The following is a 27083-nucleotide window of genomic DNA, read 5'->3' on the forward strand; positions in this document are numbered from 1 at the left end:
TATTTTTTGGACCATTTTCATTTCATTTCATTTTTATTTATCTCATTCATTGATGTGCATTTAGAACGATACATAATTATATCACAATTAAACAATTTAAATTCACACAATTCCTGAGAAGGAGCAGGATGAAGAAAATCTCATAAATTCCTGCCCCCTTTGACATAATACATTATCTTACTTCATGAATATCATTTAAGTCGACACATATATCCAAATGTAATGAAACAATCAAAAACAAAAAACACAAGAAAAACACAACAAGTGCAAACCTTCATAAAGTATAAACCAAACCAAGAAAAAAATAGTAATAATATACACCTCACGGAATGATACAGAGCAAATACAAAACCAGACAAAAAACAAGTAAAATAATAAATAAAAAACAAAATGTAAACACTTATGGCTGTCCATATGATCTTATTGTTCTATCTTTATATATTTTTTTCAATTGGAATATATGTTTACAGTTTTTTATCTCGTTGTAAAGAGAATTCCACAATTTTACCCCCACCACTGATGTACACATTTGTTTTAAAGTTGTCCTTGAATATTGTTGTTTGAAATGACCTTTTCTTCCATGCTCTGTATTCTCAGAAGTGATGACAAACATTTTTTGTAAATTTGCTGGTAATGTTTTACTTCTAGACTTAAACATGACACACAATGTCTGTAGCTTTACTAGCTCCTGTAGTTTCAATAGTCCAGAGTTAATAAATAAAATGTTAGTGTGTTCTAAGTAATCTACTTTATGAATAATCCTTATAGCTCTTTTCTGTAATAGATACAATGCCTTTATGTTACTCTTATAAGTGTTCCCCCACACTTCCACACAGTAGCTGATATATGGCAATATAAGTGCACAATACAATATGCGCATTGCCCTATAATCTAACATATATTTTACCTTGTTTAATATAAAAATACTCTTAGACATCTTTTTCCGTACATGTGCAATATGAGATTTCCATGTCAGACCGTCATCCAGTATCACTCCTAAAAATCTAAGTTCAGAAACCCTTTCAATATCAATTCCATCTATTGACAGTTTGATGGTGTCCTCTCTTTTCCTCTTACCAAAAATCATAAACTTTGTTTTTTTTACATTTAATGATAATTTGTTGACATCAAACCATCTCTTAAGTTTAATCATTTCCTGTTCAATAAGTATTGATAACGCTTTTAAGTCATGTCCCGAACTATAAAAGTTGGTGTCGTCCGCAAATAAAACAAATTTCAATAACTTTGATACCTCACATATATCGTTAATATACAAAATAAACAATTTAGGTCCCAAAACCGAACCTTGTGGAATTCCACATTCAATCCTCATTTGTTCAGATGTATTACCCCAAAAATCCACAAACACTTGTCTGTTATCTAAATAACTTCTTAGCCATTCTAAAACTACTCCTCTCACACCAAGTGAATGCAACTTGGACAATAATATAGAATGATCTATAGTGTCAAATGCTTTTTTAAGATCGATAAACACACCGATAGTGTATTTCCTATTATCAGTTTCTGTTGCTATATCCTCCATTATATTCATTAACAGCTGAAGCAGTGGATCTATTAGTTCGGATTCCATACTGGCTCTCACTCAACAGCATGTTCTTCTCAATAAAACTGTCAAATTTTTCTACAAATATTTTTTCAATTATTTTAGAAAATTGTGACAGCAGTGACACTGGTCTATAATTAGTAAATATATGTTTATCTCCCGTTTTATAGAGTGGAATTACTTTTGCTACCTTCATTGTATTTGGAAAAGTCCCTGTTTGAAAAGAGAGATTAAAAACATAACACAGAGGTTTGATGATACAGTCAATAGTCTTTTTTACAATTATCATGTCAATACCATCACTGTCTGTTGATGCCTTATTTTTCAGTTTTGTTACAACCGATAGAATTTCATTTTCACTAACATCTCTTAAAAGCATGGACTGTAGCACTTTGCTTCCCCCTCTCCATCCACTCTGTATATCTTTATGTTCTTCAATACTCTCTGCCAATTTGGGTCCAACATTCACAAAAAAAGAATTGAATCCATTTGCTACTTCTTTCATATTTGTTATCATCTTATTATCCTCATTGATAAAATAGCTTGGTGGGTTTGTAGGCCCCGATGTTTTACCTATTACCTTGTTCAGAATATTCCTGGTTCCTTTAATATTTTGTTTTTTTCTAGTAAGTTATTGTAATAGTCTTTTTTAGCTTATCTCATTATTGTTATCAATTTGTTTTTGTAAACCTTATATTTCGTTCCAGCATCCTTTGTTTTTACTTTTATAAAGTCTCTATAAAGTTTGTTTTTCTTTTTACAAGCATTCTGTAGTCCCTTTATAATCCAAGGCTTTTTATTGTAGCTGTCTCTTTGTTTCCATACATTCGGACAATGCATTTCATACAATGATAAATAAATATTAAGAAAAGCCTCATATGCAGCATTTGCCTCTCCCACATACACCTCATTCCAGTCTGCTTCTAATAAGTCCTTCCTAAATTAATTTATTGCCTCTTCAGTCCTTTTCCTTGTATACCTATGGGTTTTCTCCTCCCTCTTTCTATACATTTGACAGTCATAAGTAAGAAACACAGGTAAGTGGTCACTTATATCATTAATTATTAATCCACTTGTTATATTATTTTCTATGTCATTTATAAAGATGTGATCAATTAATGTTGCACAATTTGTCGATATTCTACTGGGTTTGGTGATCAATGGATAAAGCCCTCTACTATATACCACATCCAAGAAGTCTCTTGTTGATTTATTTCTGGGTGAGCTTAGCAGGTCTATGTTATAGTCGCCACACATGACCAATGTTTTCTTTTCCTTTACCTTACACAGTAATTCTTCCAGACTATCATTAAATGCTTCTACCTTAGACCCAGGTGTCCTATATAAACACGTAACAATAACACTTCTCTTCTTTTCTATGTCTACCTCCACAGTTACACATTCAAATAAATCGTCGATTACCACTGTCATACATTCAACAGGTTTACATTTCAAGTCGCAGTCAACAAACAGGGCCACACCTCTTCCCTTCTTGTTTTTTCTACTACTGTGATACAACTTATACCCGTCAATGGAGAAGTCAATACCTCTGTCTTTATCGATCCATGTTTCAGAAAGTGCTATTATTTTGATTTTGCTGTTTAAAGTCTTCAAGTATTCGTCAATCTTTGAAAAATTTGCATATAAGCTTCTGCAGTTGAAATGTATTAAAGAAAATGTATTATCTAAACTAACATTGTCATTAAATTGTTCCTCGGTGTAGTAGTCACAATTAGCATTGATTGAGTTGAACTGATGGTTGTCTGGGTCAACATCATATTCAAAGTCATGTAATTTATAGTCCATGTATTCAGCTCTTGAAGACACTTGATTCTCAGTTGTCTCACCTTCTCGTCGCGAAGCCTTCCCCATCTCCAGCCAAGGATGAGCCATGTCAGTCATACGCCTAGCAGGTCTCATCTATATTGATCCAAGTCACGGAGATCTCGAATCGTGACAACTTTGGCTTCTTCATATGGTCCATTTTGCCGAATCATGATTTTACAGTTTCGTGTCCATGTTGCTTGTATCTTGCTTTCTTTTCTGAGGATGCGTGCTTGTCTTGCAATGTCGGCGTTCTTCTTTGTAAGATGTTCATTTATGTAAACCCCAGTTCCCTTCAGCTTCCTTCCCTGCTGTAGTAACTCCGTCTTATGTTTTCGATTCACAAACCGGATCACAATGGCCGGGTTGGTTCTGCTGTCCTTCCTGCGGATAGTATGGCACGCCGAAATGCTGCCACTTTGAAGAGATATGTTCTTACTTGTAAAAAAGTTAATTACTTGCCGTTCAAGTGTCTCAAGTTCGTCTGCCGGGGCTTCGGCGTCCTTGTCAGCGTCCCTGCTGCGAGTCCTGGCCACTCTTGCATACGTGCGATGTTTGGTTTCCAGTCCGCTTATAATCAAATCGTCCATTCTGGTGTATTGTTCAAGTTCGTCAATTCTTGCTTCTAGGTCGACAATTTTCTTGTCTTTCTCCTTGATGATGTTTTTTAGCATTTTGATTTCGGTCAACAACTCCATTAGTGTGTCTTGCTGCTTGGCCACTGTCCTTACATCTTCCGACAGGGAGTTGATAGATTTTCTAATCTCCTCCAAGTCTTCCTCGAGTTTCTTGTGTTTTGCAGTCATTTTCTTGAATCACGCCGGCTTTTTTACTCACAGTAGGTAAACAACTCACTCTTCGTCTGCTTGACACCGCTGACACCCTTGTGACCATAGGGCGCACTGCCAATGAGCGGGTCCATATAGGTCTATTTTCATACAAAAGGCGCACCAAACTATAAGGCGCATTAAAGGGGTCATATTATATATATATATTTTTCTAAATGTAAAAGACTTCCCTGTGGTCTACATATCATGTGATGGTGGTTGTTTGGTCAAAATGTTGCATAGATGATGTTTTACAGACCATCTCTAAGCCGCTTTCTAACCGTATCTTTACGTGCCTCCACTCTGACAGCGTCTTCTCCCCATCATCTTTGTTGTACCGCTAATTTTTATCGCTTCCACTAACAGATATAAGTTAGAACTGTACACTACTTCATATTAGAACTGGCAACAGCGTAGGATGAATGCCACACGACAAGAGGATAGAAAAAAAGAAGGAGCTTATTGACTACGGCATCAAATTTTCAGGACTTATGCAGATCCTAAATACACATCAGCACGTAACAATAGGTAAGAAAAAAATGGTTTGGTATAATTTAGCGAAACAAAACGGCAGATAATATGTCTGCTAATAGTTGCCATTTTGGGATCCTTATACAAACACTATAATAATACCGTATGTTGAAGCACAGTACGTCTGACTATGGTAGCTGTAATGCTCTGACAATCCATCAAGCGTTGCAGCTTTGTAGCTTTCCAAAGTCGTACGAAAACATTTTAACAGACTTTTGAGCTCTGTGTGTAATGTTATATATTCTCAAAGAAACAACATTTTTGTTTTGCTAGCTGACGCCTGTTTATTTAAAAGGCGTCAGCCTGCAGTCCACACATATAAAGTTAAAGTAGCAATGATTGTCACACACACACTCGGTGTGGCAAAATTATTCCCTGCATTTGACCCATCACCCCTGATCACCCCCTGGGAGGTGAGGGGAGCAGCGGGCAGCAGCGGTGGCAGCGCCTGGGAATAATTTTTGGTGATTTAACCCCCAATTCCAACCCTTGATGCTGAGTGGCAAACAGGGAGGTAACGGCTCCCATTTGTATAGTCTTTGGTATGACTCGGCCGGGGTTTGAACTCTCAACTTACCCATCTCAGGATGGACACTCTAACCACTAGGCCACTGAGTATCTTTTATGTGTGACTGCAATTTACTGGTCACACTTATTAAACCATGTACGCAATAAAATTGCTTCGAGGTCGGTAAGCACCACCAGAATGACTACGTACATGAGGCGCACCGTCCATGTTTAGTGCGCCTCACGGTGTGAGGAATAAGGTAAATGGTTGCCAGTGATGAGGGAGACAGAGATTTGATCAATGTCTGGTTCAACAGCCTCCAAGATACACATGGACACGGCCACACCTCCGCGACGGTCCCTGGCCTCAACCATGGAGGTGACGTCACAGCGCCGCTCGTCCATTAGCAGCCAGGTGAGATTGGAGAATGAGACGTGTAGCGAAGCACAACGTCGCATGTCTAATCAGATGTGAACGTTTGTTGGTATTTGCAGTCCATGAACTCTCAGACTACCAGCCAGAGTGTCACTCCAGCCATGATCACGCAACAACAGCAGCAGCAACAAAAGCAACAACAGCAGCAGCAACAACAACAACAACAACAACAACAGCAGCAGCAGCAACAACAACAACAACAACAGCTGCAGGCAAATGTACAGGTGAGTGGTGAAATAACAATTGGTGGCTACCAGCATGCACGCTTCTTAAAGCCGTTGTTTGTGCAGCCGGTGATGGAGTTCTCGGCGCAGGTGAACGCTATGCAGCACCTGAAGGAGCAGCTGGAGCAAAGGACCAGAATGATCCAGGCCAACATTCAGCGCCAGCAAGACGAGCTAAGAAATATCCAGGAGCAGCTGCAGAGAGTCCAGGGCCAGGGTATCCAAGTAAGACAAAGTGTTATCTGACACTAAATAGTACGCAGCTCAGGTAGATACTTGCAGTGGTGTCAATAGTGGCCGGGAAAATATACAGCCATTTTTGGTTGTTCTCGTTAGTCCTCTTAAGAAATAATGCAAAGCCATATACCGTATTTCCTTGAATTGCCGCCGGGTATATAGTATGTGCCTGCCTAGAATTAATGCTGAGTCAAACTCGTTTCGCAAAATTATTAGCGCATGCTTAGCATTACCGCCGGCTCAGGATTAACGCCGGGTCAAACTCGTTTCGCAAAATATTATTTTTATTAACGCATGTTTAGAATTTCCGCCGGGTCAAACTCATTTTGGGAAATAATTAGCATATGCCTAGAATTTCCGCCGGGTCAAACTCGTCCCGTCACGAGTGACACTTCACCTGTCATCATTTTCAAAATGGAGGAGGCTGATTTCAATAATTTTAAATCGCATAAAGGGAAGAAGATTAAGAGCTATTCCGTAGGATTTAAGGTCCAAGCTATTGAATATGCTAAAAAGAACAGTAAGCAGCTATTTTTTATTAATATACCGTAGCTGCTTATGTCAAATATGAGTCATTAAATGACTCCCGCCTCCTGGTGGTAGAGGGTGCTAATGAGCCTTCTTGCGACAACTCGGCTGCAGAAGAAGTGACAACAAGCAGCAATAGTGAGCAGCGATCGTTTATTTTTTCCTCTCGCTTGCACTTTGAACATGGAGATTACATATCTAAAATAAAACAGTTTTCGAAACTGGACTTTCAATCGAAGCAGTGGCGGAGTGGGAGAGTGGCCGTGCGCAACCCGAGCGTCCCTGGTTCAAATCCCACCTAGTACCAACCTCGTCACGTCCGTTGTGTCCTGAGCAAGACACCCTTGCTCCTGATGGGTGCTGGTTGGCGCCTTGCATGGCAGCTCCCTCCATCAGTGTGTGATTGTGTGTGTGAATGGGTAAATGTGGAAGTAGTGTCAAAGCGCTTTGAGTACCTTGAAGGTAGAAAAGCGCTATACAAGTACAACCCATTTATTTATACATTTATCTCCATCGAGACAGAGAGACTTTTAAAACTGAAGAAAGATAAGGAAAACGTCTATAAACAAGTTATCGATGCTTTTGATCAGAAGGAGCTGCGCATGGACTTCATTTATAAGCAAAGGTAAGACCATAATAACGTTTTTTTTTTATTAAATGTGCTTTTCATGATGGTATCCTTACATCACATTCAAATTTATAAGAGCAGGCCTAAATTTACCGCACACCTTTGGTAAGCGCCGGAGTCAGAAGAGGTTTTAAAATAATTAGCGCATGCTTGCCTTTACCACATGCCTTTGGTAAATGCCGGAGTGAGAAGAGGTTTTAAATTAATTAGCGCCCCGGCGGCAATCCAAGGAAATACGGTATATGTAAATGCATAGCAATTCAGACATGGGCGATTGTAAAAATCAATACAGTGTTCCCTCGTTTAACGCTGGGGTTACGTTCCAAAAAATACCCGCTTTAAGTAAGATCCTTGTACAAAAGCAGTGAAGTTGTCACGTTGTGTAAATGGTAAATAAAAAGAGAATACAACAAATCCTGTTCAACTTATATTTAATTGAAAAGACTGCAAAGACAAGATACTTCACGCTCTAACTGAAAAATGTTATTTTTTGCAAATTATTAGCTCATTTGGAATTTGATGCCAGCAACATGTTTCAAAAAAAGAGAAAGTTGAGGAATGCTCATCAAAGACTTATTTGGAACATCCCACAGGTGAACAGGCTAATTGGGAACTGGTGGGTGCAATGATTGGCTATAAAAGCAGCTTCCATGAAATAATCACTCATTCACAAACAAGGACAGGGCGAGAGTCACCACTTTGTCAACAAATGCCTGAGCAAATTGATTAAGAACAACATTTCTCAAGCAAGGAATTTAGGGATTTCACCATCTACGCTCCGTAATATCATCAAAAGGTTCAGATAATTTGGAGAAATCACTGCACGTAAACAGCAAGGCGTGTGACCTTGGAAGTATTTGCAAATCATTGTATTCTGTTTTTGTTTACCAATTTCACAACGTTACAACTTGACTGCTTTTGGAATAGAAGTAAAAAAAATGTTTTATGTGTTTTCGTTAATTACATATATATTTTTTTACACTATATCTTTTTTCGTTTACAGGTTGCATTTTTTATTTCTTATATATGTTATAAGTATGTAAACCCCTAACTAACCACACACTTTATAGACTTTTCTCAGACAGGCATTAAAATTTTCTCACATCAGGTGAATTATCTCCTCCTTCAACAAGTGGCTTCGACTCTTCGTGAGGCCGCGCCTCCTAAGTTCATATCGAAGTTTGTGTTCTGGTGTGTGCGCTCACTCTTTTGCATCGGTTTCTCTGGCTGCGGGCGTTTAAACTACAAACAAACGTTAGTACTGATAACCGCTGTATTAAATTCAAATGTTTGAAGAACTGACTGCACTCATACGGACAGATGGAGTGGCGCTAGCTTGCATGTTAACATGTAAACAACAGGCATTGTCTTTCCTCCATCTAAACTTGTGGAAACACATTACTGTGTAAGCGAGTGAGCGACAATATTCACTTGAAACATAAAGGACATGCAGTTTTGCACAGTCAATCAACTCGACACAATGAAACAGATTGGCACCAACTCTGTTCAACAGGAAGTCAACTCACATGACGACACAAAAAATACAAATAAAAGATCAGCATATTTGAACACACAAATACAAATAAAATGGCTCTTCTGAAGCCGGAACAATATTTAATTTGTCTTCTTCCAATAAAGTATATTGTGTATCTTATTTGTTTTAGTTGTTAAAAAATACAACTTGGTTAATACAATTTGAGTACTTTTTGAGCACATTTAACAATACCACGATAATAATAATAATAACTGGGATCATTGGTCAACATTACTCAATTTAGCCATTTTATTTTTTGTTTTGGTTGTGCATATTTTAGGTCCCTCCTTAACAAACACATAACCTATTTTACTGATTTTGGTTGTGATTTTTTTATTCAAGTGCAAAATTTATCCTTACAAGACAGTATATTTTATTTTTATTTTATTTAAATTGGTATTTCAAAGTTGACATTTCTGCGATGAGGTTGCGACTTGTCCAGGGTGTAAACCGCCTTCCGCTCAATTGTAGCTGAGATAGGCAGCAGTGCCCCCTGCGACCCCAAAGGGAATAAGCGGTAGAAATGGATGGATGGAAGTTGAAATTTCAGTTACATGGTTAAAATACTGTATTTTCTGCACTGTAAGGCGCACCTTCAATGAATGGGCAATTTTAAAACTTTGTTCATATATAAGCCGCACCACATTATAAGGCGCATAGAATAGACGTTACAGTAGAGGCTGGGGTTACGTTATGCATCCCGTAGTTGCGAGACCTATTTTGGCTTAATATTGGTCCATATATAAGGCGCACCGGATTATAAGGCGCACTGTCAGCTTTTGAGAAAATTGGAGGTTTTTAAGTGCGCCTTGTAGTGCGGAAAATACAGTACACAAAAAAAAAATTGAAAGGGTATGCCTCCATTATTATTATTATGTATTGCTATTACATCAGTGGTAAATTTGGTCCCCAAAAAATAATGGCAATAATATAGTTTATCGTTTGTAGGTCAATATATTGTTGGACAAAATGTGTTATTGGCCCAGGCCTAGTCCTAGGAAAACCAAGCAGTATGAACATATTGGTGTGAATGCTGTGCTCATCAGCATGCAGATTACTATGAGTATTTCTCCACTCCACTGCTGTGTATATTTAGGACATGACTTACTTGAACAAAGCTGGAAAGTGTTTTGTGCAGTTGCAACTTCATCTGACCTAGAAGCAGAGCCATCCATTATGTATTAGTTCACTTACGAGGAAGCTGGCAACAGTGGAGCCTTCTTTTTTTAAAACCATGTTGTTACTGGCGTGACACAAAGCAACCTCTCTGCAGATGTTGCTGCAGCAGCAGGGGGGCACCATGAATGTGCAGCTTCCCCAGGTGGGGCCGGTCCAGCAGACCACTGCCCTGAGCGCTCAGGTCCAGCAAGCGGCCATCAATCCCGTCCACTCGGGAACGCAGCAGCTCACTATCCAGCAGCAGCAGGCCCCTCCCACTCAACAGAGCCTTCAGCAGCAGCAGGTGGACACAAACACACACACACACACACACACACACACACACACACACACACACACACACACACACACACACACTGCTTATGTCTTAGTAACACAGTGCCTATGTAAGACAAGAACACGTGTTGCTGTACTAATACATTCTAAATCGGAAATAAACACTAGCTAACAATGGAGTCAATGGGGGGTTCGCTCTATTCTGCCTACAAAACGCTGCTAAAAACATCCAAAAATCTCCATCATCGTTGCAGGTACATGCCCTAAGTATATACAGTATGTAATGATACATTTATATAATTTAGCACTGATGGTCCTAATATTGCAAACAGCTCCTTGATGAGTTTCCCAGGAAGTGGGTCAAGTAAACATGTTTGTTTTATCCCATTTACACGCCATGGGAGTTCTTCTAATGTTACTTCTTCAAAGAGAGAGAGACTATTTTGGAACACATTTGCCGTAGTATTTACAGTCGTGTCTGCGTTTATAGAACCCAGTTGGAGCTGGGACGTGTTGTCTTTCATCTCCTTTCTAATGAGTTGAATTTTCATAGTAAACAATTGGTGGAGTCCTTGTTGGGTTAGCAATGCTAGTGTACTAAACAAATATTTAGGATCGTTTTTATTGCGGCGGATGAGATTGGTGTAGTAATTAGGTAAAACTAAGGGAAACGCGTGTTTATAAGTTATTAAACTATCACTTTATGCTTGATGTAAAGCCTCAAGTTTAACTAGGAACTATAAGCATAATAAAAACATCCCTTACTGTACAATGTCTACTCTAACTGGGATCAAGGGTGATGGGTCAAATGCAGAGAATAATTTCGCCACACCTAGTGTGTGTGTGACAATCATGTACTTTAACTTTAATAAAGACTGATGGGATCTTTATATCTTCCTGTTTACCATGAATTGATTAACTTGGACTCCGACAAGTTGAAAAACTTATTGGGGTCTTACCATTTAGTGGTCAATTGTACGGAATATGTACTGTACTGTGCAATCTACTGAGTTTCAATCTTTCAATAAAATGAAGATTTAATCATAATCCCAACAAAGGTTTAAAAAAAAGTGTATTTTAGTGTCTTTCTGGACATCTCCGGGTCTATGTTGGATGTCAAAGTTGACCAACTTGTGGGTTTATGTCCACAACCTTCTACCATCCAAGTGAGAGGCATGATTTATCATCTAGAATTAACTTTCACCAACTCCGAGGCGATGCACCAGCTCTACGTGTCAATATAGCAGGATAAACTAGTTAGCGTTCTAAAAGCAGTTGCCCTGCGTCAGCGTTTATAATAACAATATCACTAATACTTAGCTAATATTCAGGTCACCACATGAAGATGGGGTATTGTTGGTGCTTTTTGGAATTTTTTTAGAGGCTTTCTGGGCGTTAGCTGCATTGTTAGCCACCTTGCATACAAAAAAGAAAATCATGTGTTGAAAGGCACAAAAAAGTGCAGTTCCCCTTCAAAAGTTGTGTAGTTAGAGCAGGCAAGCTACTTTTCAATTGACCAAGTCAAGGAGATCTACCTCATTCATATTTATAATTTATATTCATTTATGAAAGAGACATTTTTGTTAACACGTTAAGGTTGTTTAATGACAATACAAGCATGTTTAACACATAGATTCCTTTCTTTCATGAATATAAGTTGGTGTATTACCTGATTCTGATGACCTGCATTGATTGGAATCAGACTGGTGCTGATAACATCCGCATTTTCAAATGGAGGAGAAAAAAAGTCCTCCTTTCTGTCCAATACCACATGAAAGTGGTTGGATTTGGCATCTCATTTGTCCAACTTGCATACTTGTTTTTAAACACTTTGTTATGAGAGTAGCATATGTGTGTGTGGCCCTTTAATGTGTGATAGCAGGTGAGTGACGTCAGTGAGTATATAGGCGAGAGAGGAGAGGGAGTGGTCTCTTGAGGGCGTGGGAGTTTCTAGTGTTTTTGTGTGGGATTTTGACTGTGCGCAAGACGTAAAAAAAAAGCCACGATTTGCAACTAATCGCTGGACTCGTCATTTTGCCCTGGAGTCCGGAATTGTGAAGGGTGTTGCCCCGGGAATCCATCGGCCCTGGAGAAGTGTCTCCCCTGCGCTCATTGACTACGGTCTAGGCGCCGGAAGAAGGAAAGGTGCAACAACTTTATAAGAAATACATTGGCATCAAACTTCGTAGCTTGCTAGCTTGTGCAGGCTAGCTTTCTGAAACTCTTATTTTGTTAGCACAGGCAGGATGAAGCAGGTCTTTTATGGTGAAGACAGGAACTGTGCAGTCGGTCTTTAGAGTTTTGACGGAAGGTACGGCCCAAGAGTCTGTTGAAATAAAAAGTGTTTCTTTCCGTCCTGTCAGTGATTTTTTTCTTAATAATGAGCTCGCAGCAGCCAGAGTCATCTCACAAGATCCTCGGGTGCCGAGAATGTCAAACAACTGACGAAAGTGAAGTCTTGGTGAAGATTGATGATTGCTCATTTTTATGTCTATTTTTTTAATGCCTGGCTTGCGATCGACTGACACACCCTCCGTGATTGACCGGTAGCTCGCGATCGACGTAATGGGCACCCCTGAATTAGAGCATGCAAATGAGAGCACCCAAAACAATGTATTTGACACTTAAGTGGTCCAATGTTTCATGTCCAGCATTAGCAAGTTATTCTCTTCATGATTTTACATCAAAGCTACTGGCGCGCGCACGCGCACACACACACACACACACACACACACACACACACACACACACACACACACACACACACACACACACACACACACACAGGCACACATCTTTTTTAGGTTGTGTAAACGTCTGTGTTTGGTTAGTTTTAGAGCATTGCCATCCACATAAACAGCTCAGAATACCTTCCATGTTGTGGAAATAGAATGATTCATGTTTTGACAGTCTTTCCTCCCGTTTATGTTGTTCAGTTCAGAGATTTTCAACTGCATGGTATTGGGGGCCACATTGCTAGAAAGCTAAGGACCGGGGGGGCTGAACTTCTCCCTTCACTATTAGTCTTATTTTGTATAGGACTGCAACTAATGTTTATTTTAATAGTCCCATTAGTCAACGATTATCTTAACGATTAGTCGGATAATAAAGTTTAAACATATTTAATATCTCTAATTTTTCCATTGACTTCTACAAACCCCAAAAGCAGTGAAGTTGTCACATTGTGTAAATGGTAAATAAAAAGAGAATACAACAAATCCTTTTCAACTTATATTCAATTGAATGAATAGACTGCAAAGACAAGATACTTCATGTTCGCACTGAGAAAATTTATTTTTTGCAAATATTAACTCATTTGGAATTTGAGGCCTGCAACATGTTTCAAAAAAGCTAGCACAAGTGGCAAAAAAAAGTGAGAAAATTGAGGAATGCTCATCAAAGACTTATTTGGAACATCCCACAGGTGAACAGGCTAATTGGGAACAGGTGGGTACCATGATTGGGTATAAAAGCAGCTGCCATGAAATGCTCACTCATTCACCACTTTGTCAACAAATCCCTGAGCAAATTGTTTAAGAACAACATTTCTCAAGCAGCTATTGCAAGGAATTTAGGGGTTTTACCATCTACGCTCCGTAATATCATCAAAAGTTTCGTAGAATCTGGAAAAATCACTGCACGTAAGCCATGGTATTACGCACCTTCCATCCCTCAGGCGCCACTGCATCAAAACGCGAAATCAGTGTATAAAGGATATCACCACATGGGGTCAGGTACACTTCAGAAAACCACTGTCAGTAACTACAGTTGGTCGCTACATCTGTAAGTGCAAGTTAAAACTCTACTATGCAAAGCGAAAGCCTTTTATCAACAACACCCAGAAATGCTGCCGGCTTCAAAATGGAAAAGTGTTCTGTGGTATGACGAGTCCACATTTCATATTGTTTTTGGGTAGAAATGGATGGATGGATGGATGGAAACTGTGGACGTGGTTTCCTCCGGAACAAAGAAGAAAAGAACCATACGGACTGTTCTAGGCACAAAGTGTAAAAGGCAGCATGTGTGATGGTATGGGGGTGTATTAGTGGCCAAGGCATGGGTAACTTACACATCTGTGAAGGCACCATTAATACTGAAAGGTACATACAACTTTTGGAGCAACATATGTAGCCATCCAAGCAACGTTATCATGGACGCCCCTGCTTATTTCAGCAAGACAATGCCAAGCCTCGTGTTACAACAGCGTGGCTTCATAGTAAGGGAGTGCGGGTACTAGACTGGCCTACCTGTAGTCCAGACATTGAAAATGTGTGAAGGCTAAAATATGAGGCGGGAGACTGTTGAACAACTTAAGCAATGGGAAATAATTCCACTTCAAAAATGTGCCTCCTCAGTTCCCAAACCCTTATTGAGTGTTGTTAAAAGGAAAGGTCATGTAACACACTGGTAAAATACCTTTTTCCAATGTGTTGCTGCCATTCAATTCTAAGTTCATGATTATTTGCAAAAAATAACAAAGTTTCTCAGTGTGAACATGAAATATATTGTCTTTGCAGTCTATTCTATTAAATAGAAGTTGAAAAGGATTTGTTGTATTCTCTTTTTATTTACCATTTACACAAGGTGACAACTTCACAGCTTTTGGGGTTAGTATAACTCAAGAAGTGTAAGAAATGACTAAAGTAAAGTAAAGACCTTACTTACATAAGTCACATCATGAAAAAAGTTCCAAAAAGGAGAGTACTCAAAGTGGAGCCCTGAGAAACGCCTCAGTTATGTAAACCACATGTTTGGACTCCAGTGTTGTCTAAACGTCAATGCTAGGATGTGACAATGTTCTCTTCCGTTTTGAAGAATTTGCTGCAAAATTATTTTTGTCACTCCCAGGCTGGATGTGAATGTGATGTAGATGCTTGTGAAGATTGCGGTGTAGTGCAGGTGTCCCACATGTAGTGCAGGTGTCCCACATGTAGTGAAGGTGTCCCACATGAAGTGCAGGTGTCCCAAATGTAGTGCAGGTGTCCCACATGTAGTGCAGGTGTCCCACATGTAGTGCAGGTGTCCCACGTGTAGTGAAGGTGTCCCACATGAAGTGCAGGTGTCCCACATGTAGGGCAGGTGTCCCACATGTAGTGCAGGTGTCCCACGTGTAGTGAAGGTGTCCCACATGAAGTGCAGGTGTCCCACATGAAGTGCAGGTGTCCCAAATGTAGTGCAGGTGTCCCACGTATAGTGAAGGTGTCCCACATGAAGTGCAGGTGTCTCCCCTATGAAATGCAGGTGTCCCACATGGATTGCAGGTGTCCCACATGTAGTGCAGGTGTCTCACATGTAGTGCAGGTGTCCCACATGTAGTGCAGGTGTCCCACATGTAGTGCAGGTGTCTCCCCTGTGAAGTGCAGGTGTCCCACATGTAGTGCAGGTGTCCCACATGAAGTGCAGGTGTCTCACATGTAGTGCAGGTGTCTCACATGTAGTGCAGGTATCCCACATGTAGTGCAGGTATCCCACATGTAGTGCAGGTGTCTCACATGTAGTGCAGGTGTCCCACATGTAGTACAGGTGTCTCACATGTAGTGCAGGTGTCCTACATATAGTGCAGGTGTCTCACATGTAGTGCAGGTGTCCCACATGAAGTGCAGGTGTCTCACATGTAGTGCAGGTGTCCCACATGAAGTGCAGGTTTTCCACATGTAGTGCAGGTGTCCCACATGAAGTGTCTGGGTGACATGAAGAGACAAAGCATGTGCTTCTGATTTATTCCCTCCAAAAAAAGAACTCCATGACGTTTTTTTCTTCAGATTGAAATTGAACGTAACCCCCAGTCTGCAGAAGAATGCCAACTATGCAGACTTCTTTTCTCTCTGTGGGTTCCAACGGTCTCCTGCATTTTGCTGACTGTCACTCACGTTGCACCGCAGGACGGAAGTTGCAAATCTAGAAATCTCTTTACAGATCCCAGACGAGTCCCTGATTGTTCCTCTCACCCCCGCAGGCCCAACGACAGCCTCAGCAGCCTGCCCAGGCTCAGCCGCAGAGCCAGAACCCTGTGCCAGCCCCGCTCTACAACACCATGATGATCTCCCAGCCGGGCCAACCCAACGTGCTGCAGATAAGCACCAGCCTGCCGCAGAACAACACGCCGCAAGGCACCACCGTGGCCACCTTCACGCAGGACCGCCAGATCCGGTAGATGCAGCATCTCAGTCAGTCTTTGAGCACCACACCATTTCATATTTGGGGGTAACAATTCGATACGGAATCCATTCTCCGTTCAAAATCCTCTTCTTACGGTTATCCGAGGTGGAGTCATGGGGGCAGAAGCCTAAGCAGAGAAGCCCAGACTTACCTCTCAACAACTACTTTGTGCAGCTTCTCCCGGGGGATCCCAGACATAGTCCTGGGCAGGTGTTAAGGACACCATTCAACATCTATATCTTTTTAACAACATTGGGTGGCAGTTCTATTGACTGATTGATTGCAACTTTTATTAGTAGATTGAACAGTTTAGTACATATTCCGTACAATTGACCACTAAATGGTAACACCCCAATAAGTTTTTCAACTTGTTTAACTTGTCCACGTTAATCTATGATGAACTACATTACCCCAACCCTCCATAAAAAAGATAAACAGAAACAGAATCAGAAATACTGTATTAATCGGCTCTGATACATATCTATATTACTTAGAAGAAAACTGCTTTTGTTTAATGACATTCTTTACAAACATTTAATAAAGTCTAATACAAATAATACAAAAAAAAAACGATTCTCAGATTAATCATGACTCTTATTTGCAATGATTTTAAATCCATCCATTCATCCATCTATCCATCTTCTTCCGCTTATCCGAGGTGGGGTCACGGGGGCAGCAGCCTAAGCAGGGAAGCCCAGACTTCCCTCTCACCAGCTACTTCGTCCAGCTGATTTTAAACCGATTAAAAAAAATCTATCCTGTCCAGATACTCAGACAAATCATGTAGATGATCTATATCTGCTCTACACTTTGTCTTTAGTGTTGATACTTCTCTTGCTGTCTTATTTATATTTTACTTGATTCCATGTTTGTAAAGAATGTTATTCAACAACAGCAGTTTTATTTAAAGTAATATAGAAATGTGTTAGAGTTGTTTGTCTATTTCATGGACGAATGTAGTTCATTATAGAACTGACATCCAATGTTATTAAAAAAGTATTGATTTTGAATTGAGAATCAATTCTGAATCGTTACCCCCCAAGAATCAAATCAAAAATGTTCTTTTGTAAAGAAATTCTACACAGCAGATATCATTTTCTACAATCAGGGGTGTCCAAACTTTGTTCACCGAGGTCTGCACACTGTAAGGGCCATCTTGATATTTGTCATTTTCAAAACAAGTGTGTGTTTGTGTATGTGTATGTGTGTGTATGTATATATATATATATATATATATATATATATATATATATATATATATATATATATATATATATATATGTATACCAATCAATGTTTATTTATATAGCCCCAAATCACAAATGTCTCAAAGGACTGCACAAATCATTACGACTACAACATCCTCGGAAGAACCCACAAAAGGGCAAGGAAAACTCACTCCCAGTGGGCAGGGAGAATTCACATCCAGTGGGACGCCAGTGACAATGCTGATGTCACACACACACACACACACACACACACACACACACACACACACACACACACACACACACACACACACACACACATATGTGTGTGTGTGTGTGTGTGTATATACCGTATTTCCTTGAATAGCCGCCAGGGCGCTAATTAACTCCTGTGCTTATTCAAGGCATGCGGTAAAAGTAAGCAGGCCCTAATATTTTTAAAACCTCTCACCCCTGCGCTTATCAACAGCATGCAGTACAAAATTGAGTGTGATAAAAAAAAATATATTAAAAAATTATTCTGCGGCCGCGGCCCGGTGGTTAGGGACCACTGTTCTACAACATAGATAGATAGATAGATAGATAGATAGATAAATAGATAGATGGATAGTACTTTATTGATTCCTTCAGGAGAGTTCCTTCAGGAAAATAAAAATTCCAGCAGCAGTGTACAGAGTTGAAATCAATTTAAAAAAAGGAAAAAGTAAATAATGGGGGTTTAAATGGAAACAAAATAGAGAAATACTACAATAAGAATAAAAAATAAAAAGCAACAATGGGAATAAAAATATAACAGTAAAATAAGAATACAACAAGAGAATGTAGGCAGTAGTTACCATGTTATGAAAACGTATTACACTTTTATTGTTTTGCATCCCCTCTCATCCTTGTACCCCCCGCCCCCGCCCCAGAGAGGAGTTGTACAGTCTAATGGCGTGTGGGACAAAGGAGTTTTTGAGTCTTAACATGTCATCGCGCCCACTTTCACGCAATGCTATCTGCATGCCAGTAGGACGCATGCATCTCGCTGCTTCTCATATGACATTGCAATGCATACTTGGTCAACAGCAATACCGTTTACACTGATGGTTGTGATACAAACAACTTTAACACTCTTACTAATATGCGCCACACTCTGTGAACCCTAACCAAACAAGAATAACAAACACATTTCTGGAGAACATTGGCTCTGTAACACATTTTAAACGCAACATAAGAATTACCCAGAATTCCAATACATCCATGACTCTTGGCTATATTATACACACGCCCCCAACCCCGCCCACCTTAACCGACACACGGAGGGGGGGTGGCGGGGGTGGGGGGTTGGTGCTAGCTATAGCCAAGAGTCATGGATGCATTGAAATTCTGGGTAATTCTTATGTTGCCTTTATAATGTGTTACAGAGCCAATGTTCTCCAGAAATGTGTGTGTTATTCTTGTTTGGTTAGGGTTCACATAGTGTGGCGCATATTAGTAAGAGTGATAAAGTTGTTTTATATCACAACCATCAGTGTGTTCCGTATGGCTGTGGAACAAGACTCCTGGTTTACACATAGTAAAAGCAAAATAAAAATCCTCCGCCATTTTGAAAATGACGGCAGGGCAAGCGTCACTCGTGACGTCACGAATTTGACCAGGCGGTAAAAGTAAGCATGCGCTTATAAATTTGGGGAGCGAGTTTGACCCGGCAGTAATTCAAGGCAGGTGCATATTACATGCCTGGCGGCTATTCAAGGAAATACGGTATATATATATACACCGTATTTCCTTGAATTGCCGCCGGGCATATAGTATGCTCCTGCCTTGAATTACTGCCGGGTCAAACTCGTTTCGCAAAATAATTAGCGCATGCTTAGTATTACCGCCTGGTCAAACTCGTGACGTCACGAATGACACTTCCCCTGTCATCATTTTCAAAATGGAGGAGGCTGATTTCAATACGGGTAATTTGAAATCGCATAAAAGGAAGAAGATTAAGAGCTAGTCAGTAGGATTAAAGGTCCGAGCTTACATCACACTCACATTTTTACTGCATGCCTTTGGTAAGTGCCGGAGTGAGAAAAGGTTTTAAAATACTTAGCGCATGCTTACATTTACCGCATGCCTTTGGTAAGCGCAGGAGTGAGAAGAGGTTTTAAATTAATTAGCGCCCCGGCGGCAATTCAAGGTAATACGGTATGTATATATATATATGTATATGTACATACATACATACATACATACATATCTATTAGGGGTGTGGGAAAAATCGATTTGAATTTGAATCGCGATTCTAACGTTGTGCGATTCAAAATCGAATCTGTTTTTTTTAATCGGTTTAAAAAATATATATATATATTTTTTTTTTTTTATCAATCCAACAAACCAATACACAGCAATACCATAACAATGCAATCCAATTCCAAAACCAAACCTGACCCAGCAAAACTCAGAACTGTAATAAACAGAGCAATTGAGAGGAGACACAAACACGACACAGAACAAACCAAAAGTAGTGAAACAAAAATTAATATTATCAACAACAGTATCGATATTAGTTATAATTTCAGCATAGCAGTGATTAAAAATCCCTCATTGACATTATCATTAGACATTTATAAAAAAAAAAAAAAAAAGAACAATAGTGTGGCAGTGGCTTACACTTGCATTGCATCTCATAAACTTGACAACACACTGTGTCCAATGTTTTCACAAAGATAAAATGTCATTTTTGGTTCGTTTAATAGTTAAAACAAATTTACATTATTGCAATTAGTTGATAAAACATTGTCCTTTACAATTATAAAAGCTTTAAAAAAAAAATCTACTGCTCTGCTAGCACGTCAGCAGACTGGGGTAGATCCTGCTGAAATCCTATGTATTGAATGAATACAGAATCGCTTTGAATCGGAAAAATATCATTTTTGAATCGAGAATCGTGTTGAATCAAAAAAATCGATTTATAATCGAATTGCGACCCCAAGAATCGATATTGAATCGAATCGTGAGACACCCAAAGATTCGCAGCCCTAATATCTATATATATACATATATATATGAATAGTATGTTCAGGAGGAGGAGTAATAGTATGTTTAGGAGGTTGAATAGTATATTTAGGAGGTTTAAGGGTATGTTTAAGAGGTTGAATAGTATATTTAGGAGGTTTAAGGGTATGTTTAGGAGGTTGAATAGTATGTTTAGGAGGTTTAAGGATATGTTTAGGAGGTTGAATAGTATGTTTAGGATGTTGTATAGTATGTTTAGGAGGTTGAATAGTGTTTAGGAGGTTTAATGGTATGATTAGGAGGTTTAATAGTATGTTTAGGAGGTTTAATAGTGTTTAGGAGGTTTAATGGTATGTTTAGGAGGTTTAATGGTATGTTTAGGAGGTTTAATGGTATGTTCAGGATATTTAAAGGCCTACTGAAACCCGCTACTACCAACCACGCAGTCTGATAGTTTATATATCAATGATTAAATCTTAAAATTGAAACACATGCCAATACGACCGGTTTAGTTTACTAAATTGCAATTTTAAATTTCCCACGAGGTATCCTATTGAAAATGTCGCGGAATGATGATGCGTATGATGACGCGTGCGCCTGACGTCTCGGGTTGTAGCGGACATTTTTTTCCAGCCCGATCCAAGCAATAAGTAGTCTGCTTTAATTGCATAATTACACAGTATTCTGGACAGCTGTGTTGCTGAATCTTTTGCAATTTGTTCAATTAATAATGGAGACGTCAAAGTAGAAAGATGGAGGTGGGAAGCGGTGCACTGCAGCTGCCTTTAGCATCACAAACACAGCCGGTGTTTCCTTGTTTAAAATTCCCGAAGGTGAAGCTTTACTATGGAACAGAGCGGTCAAGCGAACATGGATCCCGACCACATGTCAACTGGCAGGTTTCGCTGAGAAAATTGTGGTAATAAGTCGGCTCTTACTGGAGACATCAGCGGAGCTTGCGTCCTCCCGCAGCTGCTGCGGACTATTACCTCCTCCCACCGGAGACACTGACGGTCAACCCACCCGTGGCCACACCCTTCCGACTCTCCGGTACTATATAATCTCACTAAAACACAATAGGCAGATAAGGGACTTTCCAGAATTATCCTAGTAAATGTGTCTAATAACATCTGAATCACTCTCACTGCCCTCGCCTTTTTTTTCTAGTCCTTCATTATCATTTTCCTCATCCACGAATCTTTCATCCTCGCTCAAATTAATGGGGAAATTGTCCCTTTCTCGGTCCGGATCGCTCTAAGTGCTGGTGCCTATGATTATAAACAATGTTCAGATGTGAGGAGCTCTACAACCCGTGACGTCACGCGCACATCGTCTGCTTCTTCCGGTACAGGCAAGGCTTTTTTATTAGCGACCAAAAGTTGCGAACTTTATCGTCGATGTTCTCTACTAAATCCTTTCAGCAAAAATATGACAATATCGCGAAATGATCAAGTATGACACATAGAATGGACCTGCTATCCCCGTTTAAAAAAGAAAATCTCACTTCAGTAGGCCTTTAATGGTATGTTTAGGAGGTTTAATAGTGTTTAGGAGGTTTAATGGAATGTTTAAGAGGTTTAATAGTATTTAGGAGGTTTAATGGTATGCTTAGGAGGTTTAATAGTATGTTTAGGAGGTTGAATATTATGTTTAGGAGGTTTAATGGTATGTTTAGGAGGTTTAATAGTATGTTTAGGAGGTTGAATAGTATGATTAGGAGGTTTAATGGTATGTTTAGGAGGTTGAATAGTATTCTTAGGAGGTTGAATAGTATGTTTAGGAGGATTAATAGTGTTTAGGAGGTTGAATAGTATGTTTAGGAGGTTGAATACTATGTTTAGGAGGTTTAATGGTATGTTTAGGAGGTTGAATAGTATGTTTAGGAGGTTGAATAGTATGTTTAGGAGGTTGAATAGTATGTTAAGGAGGTTTAATAGTGTTTAGGAGGTTTAAAGGTGTGTTTAGGAGGTTTAATGGTACGTTTAGGAGGTTTAATGGTATGTTTAGGAGGTTGAATAGTATGTTTAGGAGGTTGAATAGTATGTTTAGGAGGTTGAATAGTATGTTTAGGAGGTTTAATGGTATGTTTAGGAGGTTGAATAGTATGTTTAGGAGGTTGAATAGTAAGTATGTTTAGGAGATTGAATAGTATGTTTAGGAGGTTGAATAGTATGTTTAGGAGGTTTAATAGTATGTTTAGGAGGTGCCACAGGCTGATGAAGTAAGAAGCAAAGACATGGTGGGACCCCCATGTGCTGATGTAGTTTGTCTTCCCTCAGCTTCCCAGCAGGGCAGCAGTTGGTGACCAAGCTGGTAACGGCTCCCATGGCGTGTGGTGCCGTCATGGTGCCCACCTCCATGTTCATGGGCCAGGTGGTCACCGCCTACAACCCCTTTGGAGGGCAGCAGGTGAGTGAGGATGAGGAGCCACCACAATATTAGTGTGAGGATGAAGATGTAATGTGGTGGTCTCTCCAGCAGGGAGGACAAACCCAGACTCTCACCCTCCAACCAGCGCCTCCTTCCCAGGGGCAGCAGGACGGGCACAACCAGACAGCTGTAGTGGCGCAAAGCAGCCAGCAGGGGCAGCAACAGCAACAGCAGCAGTTCTTACAGGTGACAAATGGTTCTTACAGGTAACACTAGAGGGCGCCATAGGATCATGCTTTCACTTCAAACTCTTTATACCAGGGGTGTCCTAACTTTTTCTTCTGAAAGATCAAAGTATCCCATTTACATATTTTTCATCTATATATAGATTTATTTTCATCTTGAGGCCTCTCTTCAAGTTTAAAAATTAATTATATCATTTGTATTATTAATTGTTTTTTGTTCCACGCTCAAATCCCTACATCATTTATCTGTCCATAGAACTTTGTTTTATGTTTATGACATTTTTGTCAAAACTAATATGCATTATTTCTCCGCAGTAAAAAAGTGGGATATGTAATTATATTATCAGTGATTGCAGCCTAAAGTAAATCAATGTTTCAGAACAACATTGATTTCAATTCATTATTATTTTTTGGCGCAATGAGTTTAAAAGGCTTCACGTGAAGATGGGAGAGGGTTTAGTGCGTCTTCCTCACAATACGAAGGTCCTGCAGTCCTGGGTTCAATCCCGGACTCGCCTTCCGCCCGATTGCAGCTGAGATAGGCGCCAGCGACCCCAAATGGGAATAAGCGGTAGGAAATGGATGGATGGATGGAGTTAAAAAAAAAAAAGAAAGCTTAGGGATCAAAAAGGGCCCCACTCATAAAACATATATATATTTCTTTTTTTTTGTTTTACTTTTTGAACACTTAAGTCTCTAGATAAACTTCAGATCTATCCTGAAATTTTATAAATTAAAACATTTCTTTAGTTAGTTTTATGCCCTTACAGTCAAAAACAAAATTGTTTTTTTTTATTTGGCAAACGCGTGAAATATGCAATATTTTCCCCCAAGAAATGTCGAAAAGTGGGATATTTAATTATATTATAAGTGATTGCAGCCTTAAGTAGATCAATATTTTATAACATTGATGGATGGATGGATGGATTTTAATTCATTATTATTTATTGGAGCAATGACATTTAAAAAAAAAATCTTAGGGAGGCCCCAGTCATTAAACTGTTAAAAAATAAAATTATATATATACATATATATATATATATATATATATATATATATATATATAGAACGTATGAACCGAGGTACGTACCGAACCAAAATTTTTGTGTACCGTTACACCCCTAATATATATACATACATACATGTATATATACAAACCCCATTTCCATATGAGTTGGGAAATTGTGTTAGATGTAAATATAAACGGAATACAATGATTTAAAAATCCTTTTCAACCCATTTTCAATTGAATGCATTACAAAGACAACATGTTTGATGTTCAAACTCATATACTTTTTTTTTTTGCAAATAATAATTAATTCAGAATTTCATGGCTGCCACACGTGCCAAGGTAGTTGGGAAAGGGCATGTTCACCACTGTGTTACATCACATTTTCTTGTAACAACACTCACTAAACGTTTGGGAACTGAGGAAACTAATTGTTGAAGTTTTGAAAGTGGAATTCTTTACCATTCTTGTTTGATGTACAGCTTAAGTTGTTCAACAGTTTGGGGTCTTGTTGTCGTATTTTACGCTTCATAATGCGCCACACATTTTCGATGGGAGACATGTCTGGACTGCAGGCGGGCCAGCAGAGTACCCGCACTCTATTACTACAAAGCCACGTTGATGTAACACGTGGCTTGGCATTGTTTTGCTGAAATAAGCAAGGGGGTCCATGATACCGTTGCTTGGATGACAACATAGCAATCAATCAATCAATGTTTACTTATATAGCCCTAAATCACTAGTGTCTCAAAGGGCTGCACAAACCACAACACAAACCACTACGACATCCTCGGTAGGCCCACATAAGGGCAAGGAAAACTCACACCCAGTGGGACGTCGGTGACAATGACTATGAGAACCTTGGAGAGGACGAAAGCAATGGATGTTGAGCGGGTCTAACATGATACTGTGAAAGTTCAATCCATAATGGATCCAACACAGCCGCGAGAGTCCAGTCCAAAGCGGATCCAACACAGCAGCAAGAGTCCCGTTCACAGCGGAGCTAGCAGGAAACCATCCCAAGTGGAGGCGGATCAGCAGCGCAGGGATGTCCCAAGCCGATACACAGGCAAGCGGTCCATTCTGGGTCCCGACTCTGGACGAGCGGTCCATCCTGGGTCCCGACTCTGGACAGCCAGTACTTCATCCATGGCCATCGGACCGGACCCCCTCCACAAGGGAGAGTGGGACATCGGAGAAAAAGAAAAGAAACGGCAGATCAACTGGTCTAAAAAGGGAGTGTATTTAAAGGCTAGAGTATACAAATGAATTTTAAGGTAAGACTTAAGTGCTTCCACTGAGGTGGCATCTCGAACTGTTACCAGGAGGGCATTCCAGAGTACTGGAGCCCGAAATGAAAACGCTCTATAGCCCGCAGACTTTTTTTGGGCTTTGGGAATCACTAATAAGCCGGAGTCCTTTGAACGCAGATTTCTTGCCGGGACATATGGTACAATACAATCGGCAAGATAGGCTGGAGCTAGACCGTGTAGTATTTTATACGTAAGTAGTAAAACCTTAAAGTCACATCTCAAGTGCACAAGAAGCCAGTGCAGGTGAGCCAGTACAGGCGTAATGTGATCAAACTTTCTTGTTCTTCTCAAAAGTCTAGCAGCCGCATTTTGTACCAACTGTAATCGTTTAATGCTAGACATGGGGAGACCCGAAAATAATACGTTACAGTAATCGAGGCGAGACATAACAAACGCATGGATAATGATCTCAGCGTCTTTAGTGGACAGAGTGGAGCGAATTTTAGCGATATTACGGAGATGAAAGAAGGCCGTTTTAGTAACGCTTTTAATGTGTGGCTCAAAGGAGAGAGTTGGGTCGAAGATAATACCCAGATTCTTTACCGAGTCGCCTTGTTTAATTGTTTGGTTGTCAAATGTTAAAGTTGTATTATTAAATAGAGGTCGGTGTCTAGCAGGACCGATAATCAGCATTTCCGTTTTTTTGCCGTTGAGTTGCAAAAAGTTAGCGGACATCCATTGTTTAATTTCATTAAGACACGCCTCCAGCTGACTACAGTCCAGCGTGTTGGTCAGCTTAAGGGGCATGTAGTTTTGAGTGTCATCAGCATAACAGTGAAAGCTAACACCGTATTTGCGTATGATGTCACCTAGCGGCAGCATGTATATGCTGAAGAGTGCAGAGCCAAGGACCGAACACTGGGGAACTCCACACGTTACCTTAACGTAGTCCGAGGTCACATTGTTATGGGAGACGCACTGCATCCTATCAGTAAGATAAGATTTAAACCAAGACAGGGCTAAGTCTGACATACCAATTTGTGTTTTAATACGTTCTAATAAAATATTATGATCGACGGTATCGAAAGCAGCGCTAAGATCGAGGAGCAGCAACATAGATGACGCATCAGAATACATCGTTAGCAATAGATAATTAGTCATTTTTGCAAGGGCTGTCTCCGTGGAGTGATTTGCCCTGAAACCGGATTGAAAGGTTTCACATAGATTGTAGACGCTAAGTGTTCATTTAGCTGCTCCGCAACAATTTTTTCGAGGAGGACCATGAGGTCAGGATCGAGGTTAGGTCTTTTAAGGAGAGGATGAATAACCGCTTTTTTGAATGCTAGGGGAACAGTGCCAGAGGAAAGTGATACGTTTATAATATTTAGCACTGATGGACCTAATAATACAAAGAGCTCCTTGATAAGTTTCCCAGGAAGTGGGTCAAGTAAACATGTTGTTTGTTTTATTCCATTTACACGTTGGAACAATTCCTCTAATGTTATTTCCTCAAAACGAGAGAAACTATTTTGGAGGGCAGTATCCGCCGTATATGC

At 39.8% G+C, this 27083-nt stretch overlaps 1 protein-coding gene across 6 annotated transcripts in view; it reads left to right on the forward strand.

The window, feature by feature from the left end:
• The window catches only part of clockb (clock circadian regulator b), a 77629-nt gene that overhangs the window by 42730 nt on the left and 7816 nt on the right, over positions 1-27083 (forward strand). For 2 of the 6 annotated variants that reach the window (XM_061905643.1, XM_061905635.1), the window contains exons 17-22: positions 5571-5668; positions 5749-6138; positions 10114-10302; positions 16252-16445; positions 22930-23059; positions 23129-23266. In XM_061905643.1, coding sequence (XP_061761627.1) covers positions 5571-5668; positions 5749-6138; positions 10114-10302; positions 16252-16445; positions 22930-23059; positions 23129-23266 — 1139 coding nt within the window. The remainder of the gene's footprint in view (positions 1-5570; positions 5669-5748; positions 6139-10113; positions 10303-16251; positions 16446-22929; positions 23060-23128; positions 23267-27083) is intronic. The other 4 variants (XM_061905659.1, XM_061905671.1, XM_061905667.1 and 1 more) reach the window with 4 other exon arrangements.

This window comes from Nerophis ophidion, linkage group LG01 (genome assembly GCF_033978795.1).
Source record: "Nerophis ophidion isolate RoL-2023_Sa linkage group LG01, RoL_Noph_v1.0, whole genome shotgun sequence".
In the NCBI taxonomy this organism is placed as follows: Eukaryota; Metazoa; Chordata; class Actinopteri; order Syngnathiformes; family Syngnathidae; genus Nerophis; species Nerophis ophidion.